Raw genomic sequence first — 12,200 nt, 5'->3', positions numbered from 1 at the left:
TAGGTGGTCATTCGTTCCAAAGCCACTCCTAAATCCAGCCTGCTTTAATAGTTGGTGAAAATCCAGCTTAGGTTCCAGTCTGTTAGTAATTATTCTCATAAAAAGCTTATATAAATGAGATAACAAGCTGATAGGTCTGTAGTTTCCAATTTCTGTAACATCTCATTTTTTGTGCAATATTATCATAATGGCACTATTCCATTTTTCTGGTGTAACTTCTTCAAAGAGGCAGGCATTATAAAGAGTTTTTAAAGCTTTTATGACGCATTCGCCACCTCATTTTAGCATTTCACTTACAATGTCATCTTCTCCAGGTGATTTGCTGTTCTTCATACCTTTCAATGGTGATTCGATTTCCTCTTCGGTTATATGTGAAAGTTCTTCTGATCCTTGATTTTGTATGGCTGGGATTTCCACCTCTGGAATGTGAGCATCTCGACGATATAATGTTCTATAGTACTCTTCGATAATTTTTATAATTTCTTGTTGTTCATATACAGCATGTCGTTGTCTATTTTTAGCTTATAAATGTTACTGGTACCTGTCTTCAACTTTCGTTTTAGAACTTTAAGGCTTTTATTTTGTTCTATAGTATTAGTTGTTTCTTTAGTGTTAAAATCCCTTATGTCTTTCCTAACAGCCTTTGAAATGGTTTTATTTAAATTCCTCAGCTGTGCGATGTTCACTGTGTGCTTATCTTTCATTTCCCTTCTGTTTGCATTAGCTTCCTCGTGCCTTCTGTAAGTTTTTCATTTTTCCTTGTTTGCTTAACTTGACAGTTCTTCTGTGCCTTCCTTAGAGCGTCCACCAACCTTTCGTTAAATTGGTCAATATCGGTTTTTGTCTTGCACGTCATTGCAGAGTTTGACCCCTTTCGTTTCTGTTTCTGTCGCCATATCAGTGAGGTCCAAGTACAAACTCCGAATCATCCTGCTTGTGGCCTATTGCGTTTAGGTTTCCCATCAGTATGGTATAGTTGGTGGTTGCCTCTTCTAGCGCAGTGTTATCGTCATCGTAGAACCATTCAACTTCTTCGTCTGTGTGGGCACTGGTAGGTGCGTATACCTGAATGATCATTAATCGATTTTTTTCGTTTATTTTGTAAAGATAAATAACTCTATCACTTATGCTTTTAATTGTAAGTATATTCTTCGTGTGTTTTTTATTTATCGTAAATCCGACGCCACCATTAGAAGATTCTTCTCCATAGTGAAATAGATTTCCCGACCAAACTATCATTTGTTCTTCGCCTTTTTGCCGTACTTCAGATAATTAAAGTATATCCCATAATTAAAGTATATCCCTTCAGCTCCTTTTTAAGTTCCTCAAGGTTTTCGTCCTCCATCAATGTTCTGGTGTTATATGTTGCCATAAACCATATTCTTTGCAGTTGTCGTTTATCTAGGTAGCTTGGTCCACTCCGGAGATTCTTAGTACCCTTTGTCCCTCTACCTCCGTGACTGATACCATATCCTAGTTTCAAGGGACTGCCGGAGACTGAGGACCTTACGTCTTCATCGTTTCTCATTTTAAAGGATGTTCATGGCATTGGTAGACGGATGTTAGGATGGGTTAGTAAATTTTGAGGTATTTGACAAGGATGATCGGTTGGGACGTAATACTCGCTCGGTTAAAGGAAGTGAGAGTGAACCACGGCTCACGTAGGCAGGGCAGGGTCGCGAACCTGTAGTAGACCTAACTTCACCAAGATCGTAAAGTGTATCTACCCGTTACCTGTAAACAATATACAACGTCAAGTCCATAAACTAATTACTTTAAGCGAAAGACCATTATTATCCAATGTATCTCTTACTATTCCTCATAAGATCATAGAGAAAAACCTCATCTCACAAATACTTATGCTAAGACTAATATTAGGAGATTTCAATAGTTATAACCCAATATGACGCTCAACAAATTTTAATACCAAAGGCAGACTAATCGAATGCTTGTTAACAACAGAAAAAACATATACTACAAATTAAAAAAACGTGCCAAAATGGAATGAATAGTATTATATATATATATATATATATATATATATATATATATATATATATATATATATATATATATATATACATATATATATATACATATATATATATATACATATATATATATATATATATATATATATACATATATATATATATATATATATATATATATATATATATATAATATAAAAAACTCTTATAACTGCTTAATCCATGTTTATAAAAGCCTAACAAGATCTAATATAGAATACGGTTCCATAGTATATGCAATACGATTAAGATGAGATAAGAAAGTTACAATATCTCGGCCAAGTTATGAGGGGGGATAAATATGTGTTGCTGCAAACCATAATGCAGGTAAAAATACAGAGAAAACGCATCTCCTGGCTCAACAATCTGGGAAAGTGGTATAATTGCAGTTCCGTCGATTTGTTCAGAGCTGCAATCTCAAAAGTGAAAATATCTGTGATGATTACCAACCTCCTTAGAGGAGACGGTACCTAAAGAGGAAGTATATGCATCTGCCAAAGAATCTGTATTACATCACCTTGACGTTATTAAAACTACTGTATTAAGAATAGCCACAGCAGCATTCCGGACCAGCACAACGGAAAGTTTGAGAGCAGTACAACTTGATACAACCTATTCACTGATCGTTTTAAAAACTTATATACTTAAAATAAGAATGTGAAACCACCATTCTACGACACAATTAGGCAAACTTTTATGGCTATACAAATTCCGATACCAAATATCTATTCCAACATCGTAATTATTCCTCATCCTTAAAAAATAAGCATTCCTCAATCCGACACATCCTTAAATATCTTTAGAAAAAACGATATTCCCTACTCCTTAATAAGAAATACCTTCACCAAAAAACTTACAAAACTTTCTAAGTTTTATCACGTATACACAGATGATTATAAAATATCTACTGGAGTTGAGGCAGCTGTCGTTACTTCAAACATTACACTTGAGTATAAACTACCATTCTTAAGCTGCATACATACCGGCAAGCTGTATGCCATCTATTAAGCTCTTACTCATATTAACTCCGGTAATATACCCAAAGCTCTTACAATTACCAATTTCCTCAGTTCCATCAATACCATCAACCAGCTTTACACAACACATTCAATTGCTCTTCTAATTAAAAAAGAAGTAGCTTCCATACAAAACAGGAACCATACTGTACAATTTCTATGGGATCCCTCATGCATGAGACTTCAAGGGAACGAAGAAGCGGACCTCATTGCCCAACAAGCAATACACAGTGAAATCTTGAGTGAAGTGAGAAATGTAGTGCTAAATGACTTAAAATCATTTGTTAGAGTTAAGGGTGAAAATTTGTGGTAAAACCACTGGGACAGTTTAATTTCAAAACTTCGCAAACTAAAAACATTATGTTAAACCGTGGAAATATCAAATTTCCAACAGAGCTCATCAATTACGTTATTACTCGACTTAGTCTAGGAGATACCCGACTTACCCACGGGCATATAATCGGCCACACTAATCATACTTTATGTGACAATTGTAATGTTCCACTCAGTGTTAAGCATGTTCTGGTAGAGTGTCCAAGATACCAGTTGCAAACCAACCCCATCATCGGATCAATAAGTGAAATCTTAGGAGAAAAATTTAAAATTGAACAATTGGTGAAATTCCTTAAAGACATTAATATACTTAACAAAATTTAATATTTATAAGTAAATTATTTTACGTATATGTTTATGTGTCGCAAATAACCTCAGAAGTTGATACGATAATCTTAATAATATAGTAAGTAAAGTAAGTAACTGTCGTCGGTTTTTTTTTTTTTTATTGTATAATGGCTTTGGCATAGCCAAGTAGCCAGACTATTTGTAGTAATTACAATTTTTGATTTTATTACCTAAGCCTATTTATAATATAAATTTACAGGAAGTAATATGTTGGTATACACATTCAATTTTTGACATATTTACAAGTTTTGATTTGAATACCTAAAACTAGTTATAATTTAAATTTACAGGATGTTATGTATTCGTAGATACATTTTAATATCTGTTTATTATTTGAAAAAATAATTGTATTTAAATTGACAGGCAATGAACAATTTAGCTCAATTAGTTTTTCATACATCATTTTGATACTTTGTTTGTACTGTCCACACTCCAATATAAAGTGCTGCAGATCTCCCACTTTACCACAGGAGCAATAGGGGTTATCAGTAATACCTATGCTGTGTTTGTATGCAGGAGTGAGTGCGTGGTTTGATCTTATTCTGTTTATTGTTTTTATAAATAACCTATTTGTCTCATATTTGAACCATCTCTCATTGGGTATTAGTGGTTGGCAAGCTCTAAAGTTTATTCCAGTTGTACTTTGGTTGTATAAACGTTGCCATCTTTGTTTGCAGTTGTTTCTACTGATATTATCTATGTCTGCTACTGGAAGAAGTATGTTGTTTATATTATGTTTGGTTAAAGCTGCAGATTTAGCTAATTTGTCGACTTCTTCATTTCCTAATATTCCAGAGTGTCCTTTTACCCAACAAATAATAATCGAGCTACCTGCGGAAATAATATCATAATGTAACTTCTTTATTTCTATCTCAATATGGTTTAGGTTTTTTGTGGTTTTGATAGAAGTGAGTTTGTCCATAATGCTTCTACAATCAGTCAGAATGATATAATTATTCATACCATTAGAGGCTATATATTTTAACGCAAGAAATAAAGCTGATAGTTCGGCAGTATATATTGAAGCTTCATTGGGCAATCGACATGATTCTTTGTAATCAGAATTTTAGTGATATATTGCACAACCCGTTTTATTTTGAATTTTAGAGCCGTCAGTAAAAATATATTGAAATGCAGGCCACTTATCTTTAATTATTTTATTGATCATACTTCCTGGAAGATTTGAATCCATATAATATGTTTCTATTATCCTAGAGAAGAGAGTCTTAGGAGGTTGTGTATAAATTGGTGGTATTTTATTTTGATACAATTGTTCTTCAAATATTGTTAGTTTCCGATAACTTTCAACGTATATGGGAGTTTTTTTGTTACGCCAATATTTATGGTTTAAGTCTAATATATTCAAGTAACGAATATTTTTTAAATAGCTGGAGTTTTTTGATATAGCTCTAGCTACAAACTTATCTGCACAAAACTGTCTGCGTAGTGTAAGGGGTGGCTCTTTAGCTTCAATTTCAATAATACTAATAGGAGTAGATTTTAAGTAACCAAGACATAGCCTCAAACATTTATTCTTCTGGGTTTCAATTTTATTAAGATGTTTTGTTGGCGCACACCCATATAAATGACAACTATAATCGAAAATTGGTCGAATCATTGAGCGATAAAATAGCAATGCAATATTCGGGTCAGCTCCCCAATTGGTTTTACAAAATGCTCTAAGGATATTCATGGAGTTTTCCGATTTTTTTATAATAGAATGAATTTGATCCTTCCATAACAGTTTACGATCCAAATATGTGCCTAGATATTTTACACAATTTTTGATTGGAAATTCTATTTTTCCTAATTTAAAGTTACCTTGGGGAGTTTGGCGTTTTTTGGAAAAAAAACAAATTTCAGTCTTTGTAGTTGATATTGATAAGCCTAGAGAATGGTAATAACTTTTTACACAATCTAGTGTAGATTTGAGTTGACGTCTACAAATGTCAAGGGTAGTATGAGAGGTATACAACACAACATCATCTGCAAACTGCAATATATTAGAGTGTGGAGGTACTATCTGTTCTATATCTATATTATACAATGAAAAAAGAAGTGGACTTAAAATACTACCCTGTGGTATACCTATATTCGTTAGCCTTGGCGATAAAAGTGCCTCATTTATTTTTAAGTAAGTCCATCTATTCTTGTACAAGGATATAATGAAATCTGAAATTTTAACTGACATTCCAAGATATAACAATTTCTTATGTAGAATATATAAATTTATGTTATTAAATGCAGAGGTTACATCTATAAATGCTGCAGCTGTTGATTCTTGATTTGTGAAATTGACCTGAACAGAGGAAACTAGTGAAGTGAGAGCATCCTGTGTAGACCTGGATTTCCGGAAGCCATATTGAGATTTGGGAAGGATATCTTCGGATTCAAGCCAGTAATCAAGCCGATTTTTGATTAATCTTTCTAGAGTTTTTAGTATACAAGAACTTAAAGATATAGGTCTGTAAGACTCAACGTTGTTATCTGGCTTTCCTGGCTTCTTTATAGGTAATACAATATAGTCCTTCCATGTTTTGGGAATTAAATTCTCATTTTGCCATATATTGTTAAAAATTTGTAATAATAATGATTTGTATTCTGTGGGTAAAAAATATAACATAGAGTATGATATACAGTCCATCCCTGGAGACGAATTATTATTTTGTTCGAGTCCATAATTTAATTCCCACAATTCAAATGGTTTTTCTAGATTTGAATATTCTCTGGAAACGGTGACTGTAACTTCGTTTATTTGATTTGGTACCCAAGGAGGTGAAATTTTCAAGTGGAAATCTATCCATGCAGCTTCGCAGTTTATCGGGAGTTTATTGGACTGTTTTCGGTTTTTGTAGCGATGTACTTTCTTCCAGACGTCGCTGATTGGACTGTGGGAGTTAAGGCTTTCGCAGTAGTTTATCCAACTTTGTTTTTTTCTATTTTTAAAAATTTTCTTTGCTAATGCATCCAATTTTTTGTATTCAATTAAATTATGAATATTGGGATTTGTTTTATAACGTCTATAGGCTGTTTTACGGTTATTTGCAGCTGTTTCACAGTTATTATCCCACCATGGTTTTGGAATCTTTTTTGTAGGGTATATTTTGTTTTTTGATACTTTTGGAATAGCAATGGATGCGCATCTATTTATTTCATTGACTAATTCTTCATAAGTTTGAGGAAGTATTTCTGAAGAAAAGTTGGATGAATACAGATTCCAATTTGCTTTATTTAGATTCCATCTTTTTTGTGTATTGTTACCAGGTGGTGTTGCTTGTTTGGAATTTTCTAAGGAGATGGTCAAGGGTAGATGGTCAGAACCATGTGGATCTTGAATAACAGACCAAGTTAATTTAGATATAATGTCCTGGGTGCAAATTGTTATGTCGATTGCTGATTGACTGGAACTCAGTGCAAGAGTTGGAGAACCATCATTTAAGTATATAAGATTACATTGTTCTATCGCCTCTAATAAAACTTTACCGTGAGTATCATTAGTTTCGCATCCCCATGCCATATTGTGAGCGTTGAAGTCCCCTCCAATGATGAATGGCGGAGGAATGTGTTGAAAAAAATGGATCCATTCTTCAACTGTTACTCTAATACGTGGTTCTTTGTATATGGATATTATATGTATAGGTTTATTGATACAAGAAAGTTTAACAGCCATGCATGTGTAAGTAAAATTATAGTTATCTAATAAATTTATTTCTTCTGCAATTATTTTATCTTTAATTAAAATTGCTGTACCTCCATAGCCATCTGGGCGATCAGATCTAAAGCAATTATAACCAGCGAAGTTATAGAATTTTTCTGGTTTAAACCATGTTTCTGATAACATGGCCACATACACATTTTTTTGAATAAGTAAGGCTTCTAAATTTGGTTTATTAGAAACTGCTGAGCGGCAGTTCCATTGTAAAAAATTTATAGGACTAGTTATGTCTGAGAAGATGACGTTTGTCCATGTAAGTCTTCTTGCAAGATCGATGCCGTACTTAAGTATTTATTAATTTGTTGTATAATCTCTGTTTTTGATGCATCTAAATTTTCAGTGAGTTTTAATGAACTAATTATATTAAGAACCAATTCTAAAATTACATTATTTAAATCTAATGATACTCCTTGTGTCTGCAAATTTGTTGTATTTCTATTCTCTGTATATTTAGAGGTATTATAAATACCACCTTTTTGTCTAGGGATATTTATTGGGGAAATTATTTCTTTTCTAGCTGATTCCAAAGGATCGGGAGTACTTGGACGTTGTCGTTTTAAATTTGAGTTTTCTGGACTACTGCTGGTATAAAACATTTGTGAAGAGAACTTTTTTGCGAACGAACCAGTTTGATTTGAAGTTACTTGATAGGACTGATCATTGGTATTAGAGTTGGTTGTCAAGGAAGAACTATTATGTCTGGCGGCGATATTGGCATATGATTTTTTCGGTATTTGTTTACAGGCATCAAAGAAATTTAAATTTAATGATGACATTGTATTCTTGATTTGTTTTTGCCTAGAGAACTCAGGGCATGCACTTAGGTGTGTCGTAAAATGATTACCTTGGCAGCTGAAACAGCTAGGAGTATATATATTTACTGTACAATCTTTTGTGTTATGAAAATCATGACATTTATTGCACCTGGGACGTGCTTTGCATTGAGATCCAAGATGTCCAAAACGAAGGCAAGAGAAACATAATAAAACTTTTTGAACATAGGGTTCGACTTCTTTAATTACTTTATTAATTATGATATATTTTGGAAGAGTTTGAGCTTTAAAATTTACAATACATGATTTGGTTGGAACCTTGTCTATTACTGTTTTACCTTCGATATGTTTTTCTACCTTTCTATTTATTCTTCTAACTGAAGCTACTTCAAACTTGCAGTGCATATCGTATTGTTTAATTTTATTTTTGATGTATTCCTCAGAAAATTCAGTATCTATATCTCTAATTATACCCTGTCTATGTAGTATAAACTTTGGAACGTAAACATCAAAATTGTTGTTTGTAAATAATGAGCAAGTTTTTTGATTGATTAAAAAATTGGCCGATTGATAGTCTTTTAATTTAATTCTGATTCTATTCTTGCCGATTGAATCAATACTAGTAATTTTGTTATCCAAATTTGGAAAATTTGATAGTATAATATCACCGATTTTGATGGCATTTATCTTAACTTTAAAATCAGGAGTATTATTTTCTATATATACATGAAAAGGACCTGTATCACTGCTCTGATATAGAAATTGTTCTCTTACATTTTCTGTAGAATTATTAGAAGTTTTACTACTTACAGTTTCTCCGTTGTTTTTTGAGTTACCGTCCCAGGTGTTGTTTATATTGGATTTTATTTTTTCTATATTAACATCTTCCTCCATCCGGCTAATATCTGGAGGTTTGTCTGGTGGTCTCCCCGCATAATCCATATCAAGTTTTTAATAACTTAACACTTAACACTTTGAATCTATCTTACACTTATAAACACTTATCGTATCCAAACAGTAACCCCCAACGGGGGTAAAATAAATTCAATTACACTGAACTTTTATATTTTTCTTAGTCTTCTACGTTAATGTGCTTCGAACGACAAAACAACTTCCTCGTACAAAGGCCACAACTGTACTGAGGACTTCTTAAATCACAAAAATTCACGGAGAACTTTTAAATGCGTAATTTAACTTTGACAGTTCCAAACGAAAGTTGCTGTCGTCGGTTGTATCACTGATGTGTATAATCATTTTGTGTATGATCACCTTTGTTTTTATTCCCCAGGTTTTACCTACAACCCGTTTGCATTTCCCGAACAATCGCGTAGCCCTGTTATCGCGGTTATATTGTGAATATGAGTGCTTTAATTGACTTTGAAATCCAGAATGAACCCTAGGTTCGTGATCTCATTGGGTCTATCTAATTTCTCCCAAATAATTTTAGCTTAATTAGTCTAGTAAACTTTCTCTTTTTAGGGAAAGCCACTAATTTTGTTTTGGAAGGGTTCATAGAAAGGTTCCCTTTGAGATAATGAATGATGTAATGAAAGACATATTACGCCTGATTAGCAACAGTACTGAGAAATTTTCCCCTAATCGCTATTACAATCTCTTGGTTTACAAAGCTTGCCTGCTAAGCCAAATCAAGTCATCAAGGACTATATTCCATAATGTTGGTGATCATACATCCCTTAGTTACACTCAGATTTATGGCACCTTCATACGTGTTTGTGTACGTTGTTTTGGCTGTATCTATTAATTTATAATGAGTTCAGATTTATATGCTACTTAGTCTAATAAAGAAAACATGTTTTAATAAATGTATGAAGTTTGTTTAGTCGGAAGTCGCTGTGACAAAGCCATGTTTATAAATAATTATATCGTCTACTTACAAATATTTAACAAAATTTGTCCACATTTTTACCATTCTGTGTAATGTTATTTGGTCTTCTTTAGGAAATATACTTAAATCATTATTATTTAAAAATTCCCAATAATAATGAAGTTCCTCCATGTGACCTACACGTTCAGCACCTGAAAACAAAATTCACAGAAATACAATAATTTACAGACGAAAAGATTAAAACAAGACATTAAGAAGAATAAATACTGGATAGTAAATGACACAAAAGTTATAGAAGCTATCAAAAAAATAACAAAAATGTAGAGAAAATTTCGGAAATACTATTTAACAACCACGACGATAGGCTTATTACAGAATCTACTTTGAATACGAAGGCGAAAAAGAATAAAATACAAGACGAGTAGATAACCTAAAAAAACGGACCAGTTTATGAGATAGCACGTACATTAAAGATATATAATTATTTAGAAATACCTCTTCTTCTTTTTTAGCCTTGTGTCATCCATTTTTGGACATAGGCCTCTTCCAACTCCTTTCATCGATCTCTATCCTGAGCAACATACTTTCAATTTGTTCTGTCTGTTTTTTTATGTCGTCTATCCATCTTATCTGTGGTTTTCTTCTTGGTCGTCTACCTTTATAATGTCTCGAATGTTGTATTTGGCATTTCAACGTTGGTATTTTTATCTAGGAGTCTGACGGAGCTCTAATTGAGTTAGACAATTTTGTTGTGATATCTTCAACTTTTATTTTTAATCTTACTTAGTTGTTCCTTTTTTTATCTGACAGTCGTATACCTAATATAGCTGCTTTCATTGTCCGTTCTGTTGTGGCTAGTTTATTCATATTTGCCTTGTTTAGGGTCCAGGTTTGACATCCATATGTCATGATAGGAAGGATACAATGATTGAACACATTGCTCCTTAAATATTGAGGTATTTTAAGGTTCTTCAGTTTCCAACTGAGTTTTACAAATCCTTTCCATGCGTCTTACTCTTCTAGTGATGTCCGCATTTTGGTTCTCTCTGTCAAGCTTTAGAATTTGGCTGAGTTAGATATATTTCTGTACTTGTTCTGTCTCACTGCCATTTATAGTGACAGGTCTGTGAACGTCTTTGTTGGTCATTATTTTGTTTTGTCATATTTGTTTTAAGGCTAACGTTGTGGGAGGTGTCTGCGAATTCCGTTATTATAATATGTAATTTCTCGAATTTGCTCGCTATAACCATGATGCCAGCAGCGAATCTGAGGTAGTTGCCTGTTGCCATTAACGTTGATGCTATAAATTGATCAATGTGTAGTTTTAAAGACGTCTTCTAGGACTAGATTAAAACGTTTCGGTGATATTACGTCGCCTTGTCAAATTCCTCGCTTAATGGAGATATGTAGGATTTGTATTTTCATCTAAATGTACTATTATAGCTGCGTTTTCATATATGTATATTATGTATTAGTTGCCTATTATCTCGAATATATTCTAAAATTATTATTAGCTTGTTCTATGGCCTACATCTCGATACTATCAAAAGCCTTTTCATAGTCTAATTATCCATTTTGTAAGTCAACCGATTGTTGTTTATATTTCTCATAAATACTTTATGTACTTGACTGAGCAACGATACAGGTCTATAATTCTTGCAAATAGGTCACATTTGCCTCCTTTTTTGTGTAACAGTATTACTTAACTCTCGTTTCACTTTTTAAGGATTTTTCTATTATGAAGACATATATTAAATAGCTCTATTGGTATAAGGATTGTTACTGTTTTGCTGTTCGGAGAGCAAGAGCAGAGCAAGATATCGGCAGTTACAACGTCGTGTCCTGGAGCATTATTATTTTTAGCTCTTTTAAAGCTCTAGATCTTTTAAAACTGATAGTAACGGCATCCCTATTAAATATGAAATTTCTTTCTTAAACCACATACTTAATCCGTTTCCACTTTGTCCTAACTTTCCTGATTTCCTGACAGTGAACATATACCTAGACCACAATTCAACATTAACAGTGGTCGTTTCGTTCACAAAACAAGACTTCTATAACTTTAATATAAACCTCATCAAACAAAAATAGAATTACATCTTGGCGTATATTAATCTAAAGGTAACCACCATTAAAGAC

At 33.0% G+C, this 12,200-nt stretch overlaps 1 protein-coding gene across 1 annotated transcript in view; it reads right to left on the bottom strand.

Moving 5' to 3' along the window:
• LOC140450196 (pyrethroid hydrolase Ces2e-like) overlaps positions 1–12,200 on the bottom strand; it is a 78,522-nt gene that overhangs the window by 13,392 nt on the left and 52,930 nt on the right. The window contains exon 10 of the mRNA XM_072543661.1: positions 10,111–10,252. Within this exon, the coding sequence (XP_072399762.1) occupies positions 10,111–10,252 (142 nt within the window). The remainder of the gene's footprint in view (positions 1–10,110; positions 10,253–12,200) is intronic.

The sequence above is a fragment of the Diabrotica undecimpunctata genome, chromosome 1 (assembly GCF_040954645.1).
Source record: "Diabrotica undecimpunctata isolate CICGRU chromosome 1, icDiaUnde3, whole genome shotgun sequence".
Taxonomy (NCBI): domain Eukaryota; kingdom Metazoa; phylum Arthropoda; class Insecta; order Coleoptera; family Chrysomelidae; genus Diabrotica; species Diabrotica undecimpunctata.
Note: the sequence above shows the minus strand (reverse complement) of the source record. Positions and strands in the feature narration are given on the sequence as shown.